The sequence below is a fragment of the Cavia porcellus genome, unplaced genomic scaffold (assembly GCF_034190915.1).
Source record: "Cavia porcellus strain 051 isolate PalLab524CR breed Dunkin Hartley unplaced genomic scaffold, mCavPor4.1 scaffold_26, whole genome shotgun sequence".
In the NCBI taxonomy this organism is placed as follows: Eukaryota; Metazoa; Chordata; class Mammalia; order Rodentia; family Caviidae; genus Cavia; species Cavia porcellus.
In genome coordinates this window covers 14,250,559-14,273,551 of record NW_026947509.1, presented here as the reverse complement: position 1 = coordinate 14,273,551, position 22,993 = coordinate 14,250,559, and the positions used below count along the sequence as shown (strand labels likewise).

General features: G+C 34.2%; 1 protein-coding gene across 9 annotated transcripts in view; it reads left to right on the top strand.

The window, feature by feature from the left end:
• Positions 1–22,611, top strand: part of Cep170 (centrosomal protein 170) — a 108,146-nt gene extending 85,535 nt beyond the window's left edge. For 5 of the 9 annotated variants that reach the window (XM_063237544.1, XM_063237540.1, XM_063237542.1 and 2 more), the window contains 6 exons: positions 2,467–2,644; positions 4,960–5,130; positions 7,882–7,970; positions 17,707–17,800; positions 18,765–18,816; positions 20,345–22,611. In XM_063237544.1, coding sequence (XP_063093614.1) covers positions 2,467–2,644; positions 4,960–5,130; positions 7,882–7,970; positions 17,707–17,800; positions 18,765–18,816; positions 20,345–20,634 — 874 coding nt within the window. In that variant the 3' untranslated portion in view covers positions 20,635–22,611. The remainder of the gene's footprint in view (positions 1–2,466; positions 2,645–4,959; positions 5,131–7,881; positions 7,971–17,706; positions 17,801–18,764; positions 18,817–20,344) is intronic. The other 4 variants (XM_063237538.1, XM_063237543.1, XM_063237541.1 and 1 more) reach the window with 3 other exon arrangements.
• Positions 22,612–22,993: the final 382 nt, after the last annotated feature.

Below are 22,993 nucleotides of genomic sequence, written 5' to 3'. Positions count from 1 at the left end.
AAACTGAAATTTTAAAGCAATATAATTTAAATTAATTTAACTATATATCATTGAGTCAACTTTAAGATAGGAATTTTCATGTGTCAAGAAAGCTGACATATACATGCTAGCAGATGAAGAGAATGCTTTTAAGATACCTTATTGCCTTAACAATAGGTATCACCTGTGTATTGATTGTCAAAGGAAGGTGTGGTGGCATATGTCTATAATCTTGGCTACTCAGGAGGCTGAGGCATGAGGATCAAAAAGTAAACATTAGTCTGGGCTATTTAGCAAGACTCTGTCTCAAAATCAGAAGGACCAGGGATTAGCTCAGGTGTGGAACACTTGCCCGGCAACACTGAGGACCTGCATTCACTCTGCATACGTAGGGGAAAGTGCTCGGTTTAAACAGTTTTACTGCATGACGTGGAAATGGTTATTGATCATGTTTTTTTCTAATGAATTCGTACTGCTTTCTACAAATATGAGAAAGGTCTTCATATAAATCTGCAGAATAAAAAAACCTTTAAAAAATGAGAGTTTTAGATATATTGATTTTCTTTGGTTCAGTCTTACAAAATTTGGTTATTTTGTTTTTCATCCTACTTCATTTATTTCATGAAAGCATTGACTATACATGTTGAGTATGCTTTATCCTAAGTTGGGCCTAGAAATACTTCTCATGTTGGAAATTTTAGTGTTTTGAAGTACTCACAAATACACAATGAGACAGGTTAAGGATGAGAGCCAAGTCTAAACACAAAATTCATTTATGTTTTATGTACACCTGTGCACTTAGGGAATTTTCAGTTTGTGATGTTATGCTTTTGCTTAGAAGTTTTGGATTTTGGAGCCTCTCAGATTAGAGGTGCTCATATTTAAGGGAACACTTCAAATCCATTCTCAAAATAACCAGGCCAAAGTTAATACTTTTGAGAAAACCTATTTGTGGAGTAGTAATGTGAAATGTAGTATGACACAGTGAGATCTATTCAGGCCTCCTACTCTTTGTGGCCATGCCCTAAACTACTCACATGGCTTCTCCTGAACTTTTTTCTTACCTGTAAAATAAGATGACTGATACAGATGCAAAGCTTCTTTGTGAGGTACTTACTGTATTACAATGGTGCACACTATCCTAAGCTCCATAAGTACAGGGATGCTGACCACATTTTTTTTTTAACCATTGCAGCCCTTGCAATCTATCATAGTGCCAAGCAAATAAGAAAAATTAACTCATTTTTAATAAAGTCATCATAAATTACTGTGTTGGTCCATAAACTACCAACAGAGCTGCTCCTTTTAAATCTGATTAAACTTTTACACAATTACTACTATACGTTTCTTGAAATTTTTGTCCCTCAAACTGTTTTGCATAAGTTTTAAAAACTTACTTTTGCAGAAGATTTTTCTATGCTTTTAAGACTATTCTGCCATTCCAAGAGAAGTAGCCACCTACAGTTTTATGTTCAGTGGATGCTTAATGTGAGAGAATTGTGTTTCTCATAAAATAGCAGTTTTTGTTGAATAACACAGGCACAGTAGTAGTAGATTTTGTAAGTTTCTGTTTCAAAAAATGCTAAAAGAAAAATACCTGTTTTCCCCTTTAATTATCATTAGCAGTAGCAATTAATCAGTTCACCAATCTATGTGGCTGAAAACAAACAACTATATGGAAATTCATGCTCATCCTGTGATCTATTCCTGCCTTAGCTACTCCTGAGCTAAGGTCACGAGCAACCCACTCACCTCTTCTGAGAACGGGTCCTGATAAAATCAGCTAAGTCCATCCTCACAAGAACTTGTGGTCCTCAGATGACATAAAGTACAGTAGAAAGTGCTGTTAGGGTTGTTAACTCCTTAATACCATACACTCTTTGGCCATCTTGTGAAGCTTATGGAGCTGTCTCAGACGGTTTGTAAATACATAAAGAAACACTTAAAATTGCTAAGACTTCCAATTATACTGAAATGCAGTTAGCCAAATATTTTAAAGTAATAGAATAGCATATGGTTTTTAAGATCTTGATAAAAATGGTATTGTGGTTTGAATAGAACTAGTTATTTTGAAGAAATGATGATGGTAAATTTGAGATACTGATAGCAGTTGTGATTTGTTGCTTGTTGAAGGAAATGCCAAGTACCAGTTGGACATCGGGAAAAATATTAATCAATAGGAGACACTTTGAATTCTGTGACCTCTAAACTGAATAATGAGTTAATTTAAAGCCATATTTCTATTTTAGAATGTTATCTGTTCTTCAAGATGACACATTACAGATTATTTGGAATTAGTTTCATTAATACTAATTTTTGGATTTAAAATCTTTAAGATTTGAGTATTAAAATAGTTAAGAGCATCTCCAAAGAACTTGAGTTTGAAGTATAGATCTTTAATTAGATACACAATTTATATAATTGTTATAAATTATTGTTTTTAGAGTTGCTATTTAATGGAATTAAACTTCTTTTCTAAAATACCAGGATCAGCCAAGATCTTGCTCTCATTGCTCGGGAGATCAACGATGTAGCAGGAGAGATAGATTCAGTGACTTCATCAGGCACTGCCCCTAGTACCACAGTAAGCACTGCTGCCACCACCCCTGGCTCTGCCATAGACACTAGAGAAGAGGTAGGAGATCTTCATGGAGAAATGCATAAGGTTCTTTCTTTTCTTTATTTCTTTTGCTTTTAGCTTTTTGCTTAGTTTATTTTACTTATGTCCACCCTCCCTATTTGCATGAAGCTCTGCATTTTCCAACTTTGCTTTAACAGTTTCTTTTGTTTTTGTAACAAAACCAGTAAACGCTAATATTTGGTCTATTAATATGAAGGTGTGAAGTCACTTAGAATAAGCACTTTGCTTGCTAATTTCTGGTCCAGAGCTTTGCTTGAACCGTGTATATAAATTTACAAAGCAAACCAAAGTTTGACAAATCATTGTGTAAAGTTTATATATGAAAATACTTATTAAAAAGACACTTTCATTGTTAAACTGTCAGCGTCTCTAATAGCAAAGAGAGAATACAGTCTTTACTACCTTAAAGAATTGTACACACACATACAGAATATCATGGAACATGTTAGCATATGTAAACTTCTGCCTCCTGCCATACAGCTCTAGGAGACACCATTAACACAACACTGTTCCAAAATATGATTAACTGTAAATTAATGTTGTTACCTTGCGTCCTGCAGTATCCATGGGAGATTTGTGCTAGTACTTTCTCTTCCCCTCTGCAGATATCAGAATCTGGGGAGGCTCATGTCCCTTTATAGTAAGTGGTACACTGTTTGCACATAACTTGTACAATCCTCCTGTGCACTTGAAATCATCTCCAGATTACTTGCAATACCTAATACAATGTGAATGCTATGTAAGTAGAAAAGAAATGTTTTGGGAATGACACACAAGGAAAAAAAGCTTGTACATGTTTAGTTTAGATTCATTCTTCAAAAAATAATTCCTCAATTGATTGAATCCCCGTATATGGCGATTGTCTGTGCTTTCTGGCCATTTTGGCTATTTTGATCTGGATCAGAACGGCAAGCAAAGGACCAGCATATAAAAGGAATGTATATAGTTTGGGGGTTGGCAAACTATTGTCTTACTGACTGTTTTCATATGACCTAAAAACTAGAAGTGTTTTTAAATGATTGAAAATATAAGAAGACAAATAATAATTCATAATATGAAAGTCATATGTATTCCCATTTCAGGGCCCATCAATCAAGTTTTATCAATCATTACCACACTCATTTGTTTGTCTGTGGCTGTTCCTGTCCTGTGGTGGCAGATTGAGTAACTGAAACAGAGACTAGTTGCAAAGCCTAAGCTATTCTTTGTATGTCACTAAAGAAAAATTTTGCCAGCCCCTTAATACTGATAGCTTTTCTAAACAGTAACCTAAAATGGCAGACTTGATTCCAGTACACTGCTCTGGTATTTTTCTTCAGTTGCTTTCTGTCACATTTCTTTTTTTATTTTTTAACGGTCACTTAATGTTTGTTTTCCTTCATACGTTGACTAATTTAATAAATGATGCTTCATCAGTCTGTGTAGAGTTTTGCTACTATATTGGTCAGTTGTATCTGTATATAAAATCATCCTTATTGGTAAAAATACAAAAGGATCTTCTTGGTGGCAAGACATACACATTACTCTAGTACATTTAAAATGATGTTATTTTCTTAGCTTTCTAACTAAATTTTATCTAATGTGATTATACTCAGACCCAGTAAAATAACTTTAACATTTCATTGAACAGACTTCCATTTTTCCTTTTTGTTTTACTTCAGGGTATTACAGTAGTTTATTTCTTCTTCAGTAAACCCCAGTTACTTCGTATTTTATGTCCACAATTTGCACTGTAGATGGCAGTGTATCATTTTTACTAGAATGTGTAATTTCCGTAACATTGTTCAGAGTTTGACTAAAATCAAAATATATATAGCTTTAAATATTTTTCTTTTGTAAACTTAATTGGAATTTGCAATTAATGTATCTTGTGAAGAAATTTGGTACCTGCATTATGGGAGAAAAAAAGGAAAAATGAGATAAAATATTAAAAGAAACATTATTTTATACTGGTAAGGCAATGTGAGTAAAATGAGCTCATTGTCTATCTGCATGGCTCTGGGATTTTTGTTTTGTTTTGTTTTGTTTTCAGTGTTTTTTTTTTCTATTTAGCATCTGTTTTTCATTTAAAAAAAATTTTATTCAATGGAAGAATTGAATTTAACATAGTTGCATACTGTGGATTCCAAAAATAAGATCTATGTAGATGAACATCTATTTTATCATGGAAATACCTGTGAAGTACTTATGAAGAATAATTGCTTTATTGCCAGTGTCATGCTTCTTTTTGTTACTACTTGAGAGTTGAATAACTTTTCTAATCATAAAAATTATAATGCCAGTACCTGTGCTTTTCCAAATGATTTTGTTCTTATAAGGGTTTGCTTTTGTCCTATTAGTTGGTTGATCGTGTTTTTGATGAGAGTCTCAACTTCCGAAAAATCCCTCCATTAGTTCATTCTAAAACACCAGAAGGAAACAATGGTCGGTCTGGTGACCCAAGACCTCCAGGAGCAGAGCCTCCTGATCACTTAACGATTACAAGACGGAGAACCTGGAGCAGGGATGAAGTAAGTGAACAGTAGACTTGGCAGAGAAGGTGTGCCCCACACATGAGAAAAGGAGGAACTATTTAGTAAGGGCTGAGGGAAAAGTTCTTCTAGAGAGAATGAAATTTCATTCTAATGTGTTCTCACATACAGAAAATGAACTCCAAATGAATTTCTTCAGTGATAAGAACAAGTTCATTTTAGCAAAAAATGTAACATTGTAGTACTAATAGGTGCTTTTTAAAAGGACACCAAAAGATTGAACTTTAAAAGATAAATTTAAATATATTAAAATTTTGTACTTTTATTTACCAAAGTAATTGAAGAAATCTAAAAAGATTTGTTACCATTTTTTGTAGTACATACAGCCTACATTATTATATTGATCTTATAAGAACTGTCCTAGCCATTTCCGTTTTTGCTGGGACAAAAAACTTGAGATACACATGACTTAAAGGAACAGCAGTTTACTTTGCCCCATATTTCAGTCTATAGTCAGCTGGCTGCACAGCACAAAGGTATGGTAGAGGGAAGGCTTTTCATAGCATAGTGGACAGAAAGCAGAGTGTCAAAGAAAGAACTAGGACAGGAGGCATAACCTGGGTCACACCTATGGTGACCTGCCTCTTCCAACTAAGACCCACATACTAACAATAAGTAACCTATAATGTTCCTATAATCCAGTCATCTTCCAAAGGTCCTGTCAATGATCCCATGAGTCTTTAGCAAGGCAGCTGAGCATAGTCATAACAGTCAGTAACCGAGGCAAAAACAAGTCAGTAGAAAAATCTGCAAAAAGTAAAAGTAAACAAACAATATTTCACCAAGTACTGGAAGCCCTCAAAATATGGAGGGGGGGGAGTTCAATTTCATGAGGGTTCAGCTGTTTAGGAAACCAAGATAGGGAAGTCATGTGAACCCAAGAGTTTGAGACCAGGCTAGATAACATAGCAGAACCCTATCTCAAAATAAGTAAAAATGAATACATGAGTGAGAAGTCAAGGAAAGAAAGGTTAATGGAAAAATAGATGAAAGGAGTTTTGGGGAAAATTCAGAGATATTTTCACCAGAGAATTATTTCAAGTAGCACCAAGGAAAGGACTATTTGAGCAATACAAGGAGATGATGCAGGTTTAGAGGAGGATGTAGAGGGAGAGTACGGGGGAAAAAGTTAACAAGAAAAGAGATGATCATAGGTGATTATCCTTGGATCCTTGGGTTTTAAGGATCTGAAAATTAGTATACAATAGTACGAATGTTTTTAATAGTACTGAGAAGAAAAAGATCTGCCTAATGAAAAAACATATACAGACTCCAAAGCTACAGTTGCAATAGAGTAAATAGTTTTACAACACACTTTCCCTAGGCTGGCATGGTAGTTGATTGGTTGCTTTTAATCAGGAAAAAGGCCTATCCACTAATCTACTCATACTCATCCACCCTAAGGTCTAAGAAGACAGATTTCTTTAAATGTAATAAAAACTATGTGGAGTAAATATATGTATTTTTTAGAATCAATAGTTTCCTCAAGGTTGATGCTAGAAATGTATTTATCACATTGTGATACTGAATGTGCTTCATGGGGCAGAAAAGAGAGATACCCTGTTCTTTGTTACAGTCATTCTTTGAACTACCCTGTCCTTTCTCTTTCCTTCCTAATTTGTGTGTCTTCCCCTCCATACCCCCTACTTCAGACTTTTTTCCACAAGGTCTATAAGCCAATTAGTATTCCTTTTTATCCTTTATTTACCTTTTATGTTCCTTTTCTTGTCCTAAGTAAGCTTTTAGCCTCCACTGAATTCAAATCATATCTTCCCCCAGTTACAGTTTTTCTGTGATCACTTTTTTATTCATATCACCCTCACTGAAGTCATTTTCTTTAAAATTCTTTGCACTGCATCACAAAATTTAGCATTTCCGTATATGCTTTCTTATAAAATATTTAATAGTATTTCCTATGTACTTTCCTTCTTTAAAACATCATGACATACAAGGCCATATCTTATTTCCTACGTCTTCTTACAGAACCTGGACACAGTTCTGACAGTGTGGAGGGGCTGATTTTGAAAGCCACATCAAGACTCAAATTTGCTCCTTTTTCAAGTATACTGCACTAGTTTTGGCTTTTCTGAGTCACCAGGGGCTTGACAAACTACAGCCTACCAACCAAATCCAGGCTGCCACTTGTTTTGTAAATAACATAGCTGTTATTAATTGCTTCTGTGTTATCTGTGACTGCTTGCATTGTGCAACAGGAGAGCTGAGTTGTGGCAGAGACTAAATAAATGGCCCTCCTAACCTTAGGTCTTCATTGTCTGGTTCTTGGCAGAATTTGCAGACTCCTGGTTCTCCTAATAATTTTCCACCAGGGTAGTACCACACCTATCATAAATCTTCCTGTATGGTTTGAGTATATTTTGTAAAACTTCTGTCTTAATACCCAAAGGACTTATATTTTTCCTTTTGTGGTAATTGTAATGGAAGTATGAGAAACAGATTCATGATAATAACTAAAGATAAAATATATTAAAATGCTATGACAATGTAGTAAGGAAATCTGACAAATTATTCAACAGAGGAATTCCGTTGTTAATAGTATTTTTTTCTGTCTCAATTTGGATACGTATTACTGTTACAGTCTTCATTGTTTTTTTAAATTAAAACCAACATGAGTATTAAATGCCTGTAAGTCATGAGGGGTGTGGCTGTTCTTAGTAGTTATACAGTACAGTGGTAATGTTTTAATACCACTCTCCTCTGTGGATGTTTCAGGTCATGGGAGATAATCTGCTGCTGTCGTCCGTCTTTCAGTTCTCTAGAAAGATACGACAATCTATAGACAAAACAGCTGGAAAAATCAGGTACTTCCTGTTACCCTGACCTTGCTTTCATTTACCTGCTACCACTGTGAAGTCTCTGAAACTGAATCTTAGTACTGTCACTGCCAGGTTTCTTTTTAGATACAAGTAGTATAGCTAACTAAAAGCTAAACAAATGTCTTCAATAGCAGCCCTTCTATAATTGAGACTCAACAACTATAATCAGTTAATTTATTAATAACCAGTAATGTTTTTCTTTTCCACAGAAAAATTGAAATGGTTAAAATTAATAGATTTAAGACTACTTTTGTAAGGCCTCTAACTTTACTCTGGTTTTGTCTTTGTCACTGTAAAGAGGTGATAGTATGTGAGCTCTTGTAAGACTGATTAAATTTATGACAGCCTTTTGAACATGAAAACATTATATGAATTTTACAGCTTTAGTTTCACATTTTTAAAAACATTTATTACTTAGGGGCTGGGGATTTAGCTCAGCAGCATAGGCACCTGCCTTGCAAGCAGGCGGTTGTGAGTTTGATCCCCGGTACCGATAAAAGTTTAAAAAGAAAACATTTATTATTTGAATATGTTGAAATACAGTATTTTTCAATATTTGAGCCTTTCGCTAACCTGACTCCTGTACATCAGGACTGTATTATATTGAACATTATGACCTTTAGTTTCTCGTCATAGAGAATGTACTCCGCAAATATTAGTTGAAATAAGTAATTGAAAGAAATAGCTTTCTTTTTAGTTTGACTTTTCCTAGGAAAGAGTGATTAAGAAGAATTAGAGAGATAAGTGTTTAGGGAGTGCAGGAGGTAGAAGAAAACAGGATCTAATCAAATGAGGGGAGAAGATGAGTAGTAATAGGTAGAGTACTTAAAGAGGGTGTGTTCCAGCTTTGCCAGTTACTATGTGATCTTGAGAAATTTGCCTATTTGCTTTTAGCCTCAGTTTTACCATCTGATTCAGGACTAGTATACTCTTTACTGTCCACAGTATGATTGTGAGGAGAAGAAAAGCTGTTTCCCATTCAGGTGATACATAACCTGTAAAATTCCTTAATACCACCCCTTCTTCTTTTGCCTCTCTAATTTAAATTTTCTACATTTGAAATCAATGTGTTAACCTTGGGAAAATTTCTCCTTAAGTAAATATCTGTCAAGTATTATTTTATAGCTTTAGCACTACCTTGATTCCAAAATCAGACAAGGATTCAACTAAAAAGGAAAACTACAGATTAGTCTGTTTAATGAACATAGATTCAGAAAGCTTCAATATGATACTGGCAAATAGAATGCAACAGATCATTTAAAAAAGATCATACATCATGACCTAATAGGCTTCATCTTAAGGATGCAAGGATAGTTCAACATACACAAATCAATACATATAATAAATTACATAAAAAGAAGCAGAGACAAAAATCACAGTCATCTCAAGAGATATAAAAATACCATTGACAAATTTCAGTATCCATTCATAACCTTGAAGAAAGGTATAGAAAGACTTATCACAATCTGCTATAAACAACTTATAAAAAACCTACTAACAACAATAAAGGGGGAAAAAGAGAGGTTTTCCTCTTAAAATCAGGAGCAAGACAAGCATATTCACTATCACTGTTCCTGTTGAATATAGTACTTGAAACTTTAGCCAAAGCAGTCAAAGAAAAAGAAGCCAAACTATCCTTATTTGCAAACTGCATGATCTTTTGCAAAAAAAAAAAAAACCCCAAAACCAAAAAATTCCACCAAATGACTTCTAGAACTAATGAATTAGCAAGGTGGCAGGATAAATCAACACGTAAAAATCAGTAATGTTCCTGTACACTGATAATGAACCCACCAAGAGAGAAATTAATGAAATAGAACCACTCATAATAGCTTCAAGAAAAATTAAACACTTAGGAATTAACCTAAGCAAGGAAGTGAAAGCCCTCTATCACAAAAAACTACAGTACTAAATTAATGCAATAGAGACTAAGAAAACAATCCAAAGAATCAATGAATCAAGAGTTGGTTCTTTGAAAGAATAAATAAAATTGATAAGCCCTGCCAACTTTTTATTTAAAAAAGGAAAGAAAAAGCTCAAATTCATGCAATAAGGAATGAGAAAGGTGAAATCATTATAGACTCTGTGGAAATACAGAAGATCATCAACACTATTTCAAAAACCTCTACTCTCATAGGTAGAGAAGAAATGGACAGATTCCTAGAAGAATATGAAGTACCACAGCTGGGTCAAGAAGATGTAAAACTGCTGAATAACCCAATTTCTACTAATGAAATTGAAAATGTAATTAAGTCCTTACCTACAAAGAAGAGACCAGGCCCAGACAGATTCACTGCAGAATTCTACAAGAAATACAAAGAACACTTAATGCTGATATTCCTCAAACTCTTCAATGAAATTGAAAGGGAAGCAATTCTTCCTAAGTCATTCCTGGAAGCAAATATTACTCTAGTACCAAAACCTAAGAAAGATCCAACTAAAAAAAGAACTACAGGCCAATCTCCCTAATGAACACAGATGCAAAAATCCTCAATAAAATATTGGCAAACAGGATGCAGCAAATCATCAAAGAGATTTTACACCAAGACCAAGTGGGATTCATCCCAGGCATGCAGCGATGGTTCAAAATACATAAACCAATACATATAATCCACCATGTCAATAAAGCCAAAAGTAAGATCATTTCTATAGATTTAGAAAAAGCTTTTGATAAGGTCCAGCCTTCATTCATGATAAGAACCTTGCAGAAAATTGGGATAAATGGTCTTTACCTCAGTATGATAAGGCCATCTATGACAAACCTACAGCCAGCATCATATTAAATGGCCAAAAACTGAATGCCTTTACTTTAAAGTCAGGCACAAGACAAGGATGTCCTTTGTCTCACCACTCCTATTCAACATAGTACTGGAAATACGAGCCAGAGCAATTAGACAGAGAAAGAAATAAAAGCAGTAAAGATAGGAAAAGAGGAAATTAAATTACCATTATTTGCAGATGACATGATACTCTACATAGAAGACCTCCAAAACTCCACTGGAAGTCTCCTAAGTATAATAAATAAATTCAGCAATGTAGCTGTATACAAAATTATTCAAAAATCAATAGCATTCCTGTACACTAACAACAAAATCACTGAGAGAGAAATAAGAAAAGCCACACCATTCACACTAGCATCCAAAAAAATGAAATACTTAGGAATTAATCTCACGAAAGAAGTAAAAGATCTATATAGGGAAAATTATAATGCCCTGAAAAAGAAATCAAAGGAGAGCTCAGAAAATGGAAAGACATCCCTTGCTCATGGATAGAAAGAATAAATATTGTGAAAATGGCCAATCTCCCGAAACTGTTATACAGATTCAGTGCAATCCCAATGAAAATACCATTAACATACCTCATAGATCGAGAAAAATAACTCCTAAAATTCATCTGGAGCCAGAAGAGACCTAGAACAGCAAAGACAATTCTAGGCAGCAAAGGCAAGGCAGGAGGCATCACAATCCCTGACTTGAAGTTATACTACAAAGCAACTGTAATAAAATCAACATGGTACTGGAATAAAAACAGATCTGAAGATCAATGGAATAAATTAGATGATACAACCACAACTACAAACACACTCAACCACCTTATCTTTGATAAAGGAGCCAATCACGTTCACTGAAAGAACCACAGTCTCTTTAATAAATGGTGTTGGAAAAACTGACTCTTTATATGCCAAAAACTAAAACTAGACCCATGTTTATCTCCATGTACTAAACTAAAATCTAAATGGATCAAAGATCTGAGTATTAAAAATAGAAACACTAATCTGTTGAAAGACAAATTGGGTAAAAATCTTGAAGACATAGGGGTAGGTAGAGAATTCATGAGCAGGAATCGAACCGCACGGGAAGTACTTCCCAGAATCAATAACTGGGATCACGTGTCTTATTAAAAAGTTTCTGAATGTCAAAAGAAATCTCCAGCTTAGTGAAAAGAAAACCCACAAACTGGGAGAAAAAATCTTAGTGAACTGTTCCTCAGACAAAGGACTTCTGTCTAAAACATACAAAGAATTAAAAAAAAAGTCAGACCCCCAAAATTCAAAGACCCAATCCAAAAATGGGCATCTGAGATGAATACGCACTTCTCAGATGAAGAAATACAAATGGCAAATAAATGCATGAAAAAATGTTCATCATTATTAGTCATTAGAGAAATGCAAATTAAAACTTCATTGAGATTTCATCTCACTTCTGAAAGAATGGCCAGGGTCAAGAAAACTACCAACAACAAATGCTGGAGACACTGTGGGGGAAAAAGGAACTCTCCTGCACTGTTGGTAGGAGTGTAGACTGGTGCAACCATTGTGGAAGTCAGTCTGGAGATTTCTCAAAAAGCTGGGATTGGAAGTCCCATTTGTTCCAGCTATTCCACTTGTAGGCATATTCCCAGAAGAATTGAAAGCATCATACCACAGTAATATATGTGCAATCCCATGTTTATAACAGCATAATTTGTAATAGCCAGATCTGAGAAACAACCTAAGTGTCCATCAACAGGAATAGATAAAAAAAGTTGTGGTGTTTTTATACAATGGTGTCATGGTTTATGTCTGTGCCCCCCAGGCCTCATGAGTTTGTATTGTGTATTTGTGATTGGTTCATTGTCTAGTGCTTGGATTGATGGTGTCAGTGCTCCACCCACATAGGGGTGGAGCCAGGATGTGATGTAGTGGAGAAGGTGTGTCTTGCTCTTTGCTGGTTCGCGTTGGCTGTTGGCAGCCGCCATGAACTGTGGCCCAGCCATGCCCGCCTGCCTTGGAGCCAACTGAGTGTGGACTGAAACCTCCAAAAACTGTAAGAAATAAACCTTTCCTTTCCCAACTTTGGGCTTCAGGTATTTTGTCTCAGCGACGAGTAAAAAGTAACTAAGACAAATGGAGAACTACTCAGCTATAAAGAATGATTACATTGAGATATTTATAAATAAATGGGCGCGCTTGAGACCATACTCATGAGCGAAATAGATCAAACTCACATCTATAAATACCATGTAGTCTCCCTAGTGTAAGAAATGATAAGAGTACATAAGAGTTTATGGTAATCATGATTCCCTACTACACTGCTTTGAAGCCTTATAATGTTTTCGTTCATTAGTTGGAATGGTTTTATCCTGGTTTGTTTGATTTTATTTTCTGTGATGGTATGAACAGCTAGTTTGAAAACAAGACATAGTAGCCAGTGCTAATTTAATGTCATCTTGCTTAGAAGTCCTACAATGCTTTTGTTCTTCTGTTTCCATTGATTCTATCATGTTGTATCTTACTGGATTTTATTATGTGTGATATTATAAACAGATTTTTTATGGACAATGAGATAATATAGTAGCCATTGTTTATTTTCTGTTATTTGGTTCTCAAAGCCCTGTAATACTTTAATTTTCTTGAATGGTTTTATACTATTTTGTTATGTTTGATACTATTGTATATGAAGTTATGCTCAACTGTTTCAAGGAAAGAGACATTATGGTAGTTACTGTTATATTGGGTTGTCCTCTGGTGAAATATTATGTTGCTTAAATTGTTCTGTTCTGATTTGCTTTGTTATGTCCTCTTTTGCTTAATCTCTTTAAAATAAAAACATTCTAAAAAAAACTACAGTACTCTAAAAAGAGAGATCAAAGAGGACATCAGAAAATTGAAAAACAGGCCATTTGGGGGTAGATACAACAATATTGTCAGAATGCCTTTATTATCAAAACTAATAGGTATAAGGCAATCCTAATAGAAAATCAACTGAATACCTAACAGAACTAGCGAAAACTATCCTAAAATTTATATGGAACCAGAAGAGACCTAGAATAGCAAAAGCCATCCTGGGCAACATGAACAAAGCAAGAGGCATCACAATCTCTAAATCAAGTTATATTACAAAGCTACAGAGATAAAAGCATCATGGTACTGGCACAAAAACAGACCTGGAGCTCAGTAGAACAGAATAAATTATGCAGAGTCAACCCCAGGCATAATTAGCCATCTGATCTTTGACAGAAGGGCCAAAACCATCCAGTAGAGGAAAGGTAACCTGTTTAATACATAGTTCTGGGAAAACTAGGTATACACATGTAGAAAACTGAATTTAGATACAAGTTTCTCACCATGTATTAAAATAAAGTCAAAATAAATCAAAGATCATAATATTAAAACAGAAACAAACTGCTGGAAGTAAAACCCTTGAAAACATAGGGCGTCAGCAAGGACTTTCTGAACAGAATCCCAGTGGCACAAGAAATACCATCAGGAATCAACGTTTGAGATTATACCTAATTCAAAAGCTTTTCACAGCGAAGGAATCAACCAAAAGAGTGAAAAGACAGCTAACAGAATGAAAAATATTTTTTGCCAGCTATTGCTCGAATAGAGGACTGATACTTAGAATATGTAAAGAACTCAAAAAAATTAGACTCCATCCTAAATAAAAAACACAATCAAAAAATGAGCAACTAAAATGAATAGACACTTCTCAGAAGTATAGAAAGCCAACAAACACATGAAGATATGTTAAACATGTCTGACAATTAGAGAAATCCAAATTTATAAAAATAGAAAATACTGAGATTCCTTCTTACCCCAGAAAGTTTTGCTGTTATCAGGAAATCAAATAATAACAAATGCTGATGAGATCATGGGTGAACAAGAGAAACTTTTCTATACTGATGATGAGAAAATGTCCTGATGGGTAGGAGGAGCAGTTAGCTGAGAAGTCAGTGGCATGGAAGGGCTGGAGACTCAGGAAACGTAACACTGGAGAAATTAGTATGGGTCAGTGTAGGCAGAATTTAAGGAGTTTAGACTTCATAGTAAAAAAAATGGGAAACTATTAAGTTAGTGTCTTTGGTACACTAGTGTTACCTGTAAAAGTATCACGAGAGTCTCATGGTCCTGTGGCATGGCTTGCTTTGTACTACTCAGGCTGTCCGCTCGCTACATGGCTTCTTTTTCAGAGTGCACTAAGCTATCTGTAGAAAAATATTTTTTTATGGCTTCTATATCACTAAAATTGAGACCAAAGAGTTCATCACAATAACATACTTAATGTTCCGTGTATTTGAACTGTCCACAATTCGAGCACTGAATTTTCTATATGTAAAATACTGTGGCAGATTTCATGGAAAATACAAAAAGGATATAAAGCATCATTTCAACACAATGAAATTTATAATCATGTGGCAAGGTGAGGAACATACTAGTGAATGATCAGCACATGATGTAGTAGTGCTTCATTAAGAGTAAGAGAGAAATAAAGACTCACTTCCACTTTAGATAATCAGGGAAGTGGTTGTGCAAAAAATAGTGTTTAAAGGGAGTTACGATTTTTGATAACCAAATAAGAGATAGAGAGGCCTAGGCCTTTTTCATGGAAACCGTCAGAGTAGTTTGGGAAATGCCTGGATTTTAAATTTGTGCCAGACCTTTTAAACTGTCCAATGCCTATTTGGGTCACTTTAAAAGTGTCCAGGACTAGGGGCTGGGGATTTAGCTCAGTGGCATAAGCGCTTGCCTTGCAAGCAGGCAGTCATGAATTCGATCCCCAGTACCGATAAAAAGGAAAAAGACCAAAAAAAAAAGTGTCCAGGACTCAGTGGCAGAGCACCTGCGTGTCAGGTGTGAGGTCATGAATTTGAGACCCGCCCCCTGAAAGTCTCCATATTTAAGTTGTTTACTTCTTGTGGATTCATTTTTAAAAGTATTCATACAAAGACAGCTTTGCGTCATTCTCATTGTATTCCATGTGAAAGTGACTCCTTGTGGTATGTAATGTAGCCACACACTGTAGGCTGCTTGCGACCTCTGTTTGCTTGTGTTCAGGAACGGTGCTAGAAAATAGATTGTGGAGGACTTAGAATGAAAGTCTAAGACTTTGTTTGCATCCTTAAAGCTAATATGTTTATTAAAACTGATTTTTAGCTTAAAATTTAAATCATTGGATGAAATGAGCTTTAGAATTTAATGTGTCTTCATGCTGAAGTTTGGCCTGCTATTTTGAATCTAAATGTAATGTAAAGATCACTTTGAAAATTGATGTTTTCCTGCAGATTTATAATGACTTTTAAACAAAAACAGAATTGTAACCAATATAGTCTGGTCTCAAATAATTTCTTGGTGTGGGTTTTTGCTTCCTTAGAAGTTGAATATAAGATTGTATCAGAATTCATTTCCTAAAGCCAAAATTATAGATTTGGCTTCTTAAATCTGTGTTTTGATATTTACAACTTGTCTTCTAGAATAAATTTTTTTATCCCTTCTCAGGACCCATTTTTTGTTTCTTGTGGTTTTTTTGTGAGTCGGAAGGAACCTTAGGGCACCATTCTAACACATTTTTACCAAAAGTGAAATGTCTGTGGCTTAACAGTTTTAAAAGCACAAGCGCTCTTTTCACTAGCAACCCCCTGGCAGAATCCCGTGAATTTTAGCACTACCTGGCTAAGCAGTGCTGCCTCAGTTATGCACGTCCATTTCGTTTTTAAGTAGGCCCATGAAATAACCATTATTCTCCTGCTTCTTTCCAGTCCTTATTGCTGCACGGACTGAGAAAGGAGCATAACACTCATTTTTTTACTCCATGTTCATTAGGATAACAGCGCTAAAAAAGATGGCTGATAAGGATAAGTAGTCTTCTGAGTTTAGAAAATTTAATTGTTGGTGAGATTACATCAGATTCTAGACTCATTGTTGCCTTCCTGAAGGGAGTGATGTCTAATTGCAGATGTTCCAGGCTTTGTTTGATATTAATCAAAAGCTGGCATGTTGATCTTTGAAGAAATAGCAATAGGAATATTAATATAATTACTACTTAAATATTGATCAACTTCCAGTAGGAATAACTCTCTTAATGTTGGGTAGTAGTGATGTTTATGTTAAGACTGACTCACTGAAGAAATATAAAGCTTGCTAGTATTTAAATCCTTACAAAATGTTGAATTATTTTTCAGAGATTCTAAAATATTGGAAAGATGGGTGCACTTTGAAGACAAGTTAAAATTTGTAGTATTTCCTTCATTAAGATATTTGAGTTTTTAAAAAGATATTTGAGTTTAATATCTAAAATAGGATTGTTACCTTCATTGTGAATTACTTTTATCCAAAGTATATATATGTATGTATATAATATCTCAACTCCTAAAAGGTTATATACATACACATTAACACAAATCAAGGTTTTTATAGAATTAGCACAGTAAGAACTCCATTTTGCAGTTTTGTAAATAATGCTCACACCTTATTCCAGCAGTAAGCTCATTTGTTCCTGCATAGAGATTTTAACAGATACAATTCTTTATACCTAATTCAGCCTTTTCTTACTTTTATTTTACTTATGCTTATGCTACATATATTCTACCACAGTGAAGTTTTCTTTGTAAGTAATGGTTATATTATTAATTACAGATAATACATTTTGAGGATGTAATCTACATGTTTTATATTTGATTTTCACAGATGAGATAAACATTAATTTATTGATGTACTATAGTTATTAATGTATTAGTCATAATAGTCATTAAAGGGTATAAGTATTACTTAGATACTAATATTTTAGTAACTAGTTACCTTTCAAAAACAAATCTCTTACATCCATGAAATAATCAGTACTGTTGGTTAGAGATTTCTCAGTTCATGCAGCGGTTGTAAAAACTCATTTTTGTTATTGCTAACATAAGTGTGATTGGTTTTTGAAATATGAAAACTAAAATGCTTATGTTTTTTGACTTACAGAATATTATTTAAAGACAAAGATCGGAATTGGGATGAAATAGAAAGCAAGTTAAGAACTGAAAGTGAAGTCCCTATTGTGAAAACCTCAAGCATGGTTGGTAACTTTTCTTGAGATTCAAATATTTTAGTAGGAGAATTTTAAGGGAATGATAATCTTGTTTTGAGGTATTTCTTGGTTTATGTTGCAAAAGAAAATTATGAATACACAAATTTGAGCAGTATTATTCTTTCTGCTGACTGTCCACCAAGGTTTAAAATGATCATTTCAAAGTGGCAGAGGATACGAAGAAAGAACCGTGTGTGTTTCTTTTACACATCTTGTTCTTGTGGGGGTTTTTTTCAGATTTTTGTTTGTTTCTTTCTGTTTTTTCTTTTTTTAAGCAGAGTTTTTGCTATATAGTTCAGGCTGGTGGTACAGTCACTATGTACTCCAGGGTGGCTTGAATTCATGCTGATCCTCTTGCCTCCGTTTCCAAAGTGCTGGGTTTACAGACGTGCACGACCATGCCCTGCTCTTGTCTTTGTAATTAATACATCTTATAGTTAATACATCTTATAATTACATATTATAGTTAGCGATTTTGAAATAGAAGCCAAAGTTAAGTATTAAATTGACGTGAGTTATTTTCATTTGCATGACATAGTACGTGTATCCTTTTTCCTTTTTTAAGTTTATGTATTTTTATTGCTCAGATATAATTCTAACATTGAATCTGCACTTCATGCATTGTTTTAAAGAAAACCCTTAGACATTTTATCTTAAAGTTTTTGCAGGTTTCATTGATACAATTTTTTAAGATAGTTGCTTCTACAGTATAAAGTACAATATACCTTTCACCCTTTATGAAATTATCCTGTAGAAAAGTTACTTGATTTTGTTAATAAAAATTCTAAATTTGAGTCTTGTTTAGTATGTACCATAATTTTTCATTGCATATTGTATTTTATTTAAAACATTTAAAATTATAGATAATGTATTTAAATAAAATGAGATTGATTGCTTGTCATTTGAAAAAATTTTAGTTCCTCTAAGCTAATTTTTGTTACTTTTTCTGCAGGAGATTTCTTCTATTTTACAGGAGCTAAAAAGAGTTGAAAAACAGTTACAAGGTAAATTTACTATCAAAAGCATAAAGAGCCAACAGTTAAGGAGTGCATTCTAGATGTTTCTTTAAGCATTCTATTAGGACAATATTTGATTAAATATAATAATGTGTATAAAATACAGAGTTCTGTCCTTCCAAATTACTCATAAAAGTTGTTCTGAAATCTGATATAAACAAATTAAAGATTTAATTAAACTAAATCTTAAGCATATTTTAGGGGTTAGGTCTGACCATAGGCTAGATGTTATTACAGTATTGCAGTAACTAATTGTAGTAAACTAATTGTTATATATTTAATATATAAATAATAATTTGAAATATAAACTAATATGGCAAAAGATATCTTTACAGTTGAAAATGCTTAGTGATAAGTAACATTTGTTTTGACAAAAGTTGTATTGCTAATGTAACTTCAAATGAACTTATATACTGATACAAATAGTAGTTGTTCAGATGTCCCTCAAAGTGTGAGTGCATGTTGATTAAAGATTAGAAAAGGAGGAGGAAAAAAATGAAGGAGACTCTTTGCCCCCTAAATTTGACAGAGACGCTGTTTTGCTTCATGTTAGAACCATTAACGACTATTTGTGTTGACCCTGAAGTCCTTAGTGGTATGACAAGCAGATTCCAGAGCCATCTGCTAATTGTACGAGTTTCTATTGATTGAATAGTAGTGGCATTATATATTGGTTCTAAGACATTCTTACTAACCTTTATTCAGGCCCATCACACCTAAGGGCTGTGATCCACACCCATAAGTAAAAGTGGCCTGCTGACACAGTCACTGTTAGCTGGTAGGATAGAAGCATGTTTTTGAAAGGGCTTCTAAATGCTTCTTATATCTCTGGTGCTTTGTTCCCCTGGCTCCTTACTGTGCTTGATGCCAAGTGGAAAATCACTGCCTGAGAACTTCTTTGTGTGTTCAAAGGCCTTTTGGAGCACTAACTGGTTTCACTATTTCCACAGCCCTTCCTATGGAGGTAGCAGCTCTCTTTGGCCAGTTGGGGCTGCCCTGAGTTATTGATGTCTAGGCTGTGGAAGAACATTACAGCTCAGTATTGTGCTCAGCTGCAGCTGTAGCACTTGGCCAGTGAAAATGACAAACATGCTGTGGCAGTGTTGAAGGGTGCTATTCTGCCTCCAGCCTTGAGGTAGCTAAAACCCCATTTTAGCGAGTAAACCCTGACTCTCCAACTGAGAAGTAGGGCTAGCAATGTATATTTAAAATCATAACAGATATTTTCAACATCTTCTTAAGAGAGTAGCTTTCAGAAAGATCTTTCTTGAATTCCACATCTGTACATAACAGTCTTATTGTATAGTCCATGAAATGCTCATAAGTAACCCATGTAGGACATACAAAAAGCATTCAGTCTATATATAATCTGCAGTATAGATTAGCCACAGAATTACTAAGTTTGGATTTTAAATGTAATATGGGAAGGATTAGCCATGTTTAAAGATTGCATACACAAATCATAACAATATTCATATCCAAATTTAACTGCTCAACTACTTTTATTTTTCTTCAGCTATCAATGCTATGATTGACCCAGATGGAACTTTGGAAGCTCTGAATAACATGGGATTTCCCAGTTCTATTTTGCCATCTCCTCCAAAACAGAAGTCCAGTCCTGTGAATAACCACAGCAGCCCGGGTCAGACACCAATACTTTGCCAGCCAGAAGCTAGGGTTCTTCATCCTGCTGCTGCCTCAGTCTCAGCTGAGTTTGAGAATGCCGAATCTGAGGCTGATTTCAGTATACATTTCAATAGGTTCAATCCTGATGGGGAAGAGGAAGATGTTACAGTACATGAATGACTTGCTCTTGATTGTTGCAGAGGAATTACCTGTGGAAAAACTAGGAATATTGGAAGCACCATAGTGTTGATACATAAAACAAGGCAGCTTGATCAACTGCAATCTTGTTATCCCTGTCTTCTTAATTTTATTTATTTATTTTTTTAACCTATGTTGTAGTGTCTTATCAGTCTTTCAAACAACTTAGATAACCACTTGATGAACACATAAGGAAAAGCAGATTGTGGCAGTTTTGCCTTTTGTGGTTTTATGATTTTCAGACTGAATTATACCATTGCATCTTTCCCTTCATAGATCTTTGTTCTTTTTTTTTTTTTAAGCCATGCTGTGACCTACAAGCAAACTAAATATCCAACATTTCTGAGCCCCCATGTCTCCTGTGCCAAGCTGCTCCCTGAAATGGACTTCCTCTTCACCTGTACAGATTTGCTAACATTCTATTTGCTTCTTAGTAATAGGATTTTTATTAGTACTCATTACCATTGGACACGATGATATATTGCTCTCTACGGTAAAGCAGACCTTTCACAATGGTCATCTGTGTCCTGAAATTTTCCAACATAGATGTGATTTATAGAACTTTGTTGCTATGTAACTTGTCTTGGGGTTTACGGAGATTATTATGTTTGCACTAAGATTTACTGGGAGTGGTAGGTGGACATATCTATATATCATAAGGACTGTCTTTTTTTTTTTTTTTTGTACATAGGAGATAATACTGTATTTGTTTTAACTCCACAGTGTTTACTCCACTTTCAAAAAGATCGATTTGGCACCTTTTTTTCAATTTTTTTAAATGGAAACAAGATTTTTTTCTCTCATTTTAGATTAAATGATAACTAGAAAGATTGAACTAGACTGTTTAGGTGGAGTATATTTTTAAAAGTAAGAACACGTATCTTGGTCTGTGTTACCAAGTTTATATGTGATGACAAAAATTCCCCTTGAAATGATCATGAGATTAAAATTTTTTCATTAGGAAACTTGGAGAACTGGTAGTCATAAGAATAGTTGATAGATTCTCTCCCAACCAGTGAAATGCTTCTGTGTGTTTCCCATTAGGACCCAATAGTGAATCCTGTCTCAGTCTGCCCACGCTTAGAGGGACCCTGCAAGACAAAAATGACAAAGGCTTTGGGCTTATGCTACTAAAGAGAAAGCCTGTGAAAAATATCTTCCGTAAACTTGGTTTTTCTTTTTCTTTCCAGTAAGTTTATACCTGGACAAGTTTAAAATGAAAGTAATTATCTTTGTGTTTCCAGAACACTATAATTTGGATAAATTTTAATTCAGTTATTATCAGTAGACCTAGATTTCCCCAGACCTTATCAGTCTATAAAGATTAAATTGCAACTTTTATCGAATGGTCTTTAATGTTTCAGCAGTAACCTGTGCTACATTTGTTTTAAAAAACAAAGTAACTCTACAATTGAAATCTGTACAAGATTTTTAAAATCCTGTACTGTTGGATCAGTTAATAAAGATGCAGAATCTTTTTGAAGAGTTGTAAAAACAAGTCTGTTGTATAATGAATCTTCTATTTTTCTTTAAAGTAAAAGAAGGTAAATGAACTGTTCTCTTTGTAAAACAAAATTTCTCATTGGAGGACAAAAAAAGTTTTAAAGAACATGAAAGATACAGATGCTTTGAAGGTATAAATAAAACAGGGTCTACCATTTTAAGAAAATGTTGAACAAAATAATCACCATTGTTCCCTCTTTTATTTAATGTTTGGGTACTGATTACATCCATATGGAAGTAGAAAGGTAAGGAGTTCAGGAAAATATTAGAATCTGCTTATGTTATTGTTTGTTTACACAGTTCTGTTCAATTATAAACATTTGGCCTTTTACTGTGTTATTTTTATTTTGTATGAATACATTATTCTCCTTATTTATTTTTGTTACATTTATTACTTACGTTATTTTGGTATGCATTTACAACTCCATTTTTAAATAAAGTGTTTCTGGAACTTTATGCAATGATTATATATTTTATTTCTTCTATGACTTACTAATACTCATCAATTTACCAAATAACAACTTACCATTTTTCAAGGCTCTAGCTATAATTAATATGTGATTGCATTTTCACTGAGGAAAAAATATTAGCAAATCATTGTAAATATAATTAACTTAATACTCTGATATGGTGTTCACAAACAAAATTTTTATCATCATAAAACGTTATGGCCATGATATATTTTTTGGGGAAAAGTAGAAATTTAAAATACCGTGGATATTTTAAATTTGACAGGCATCAGTTGGGCCTCATTTTACTTCATCATGTCTTTCAAGCTCAAAAATCTTGGCTGTCTCACCCTTACTAAACATTCCAAGTGTCACAGCTAGACCTTTTG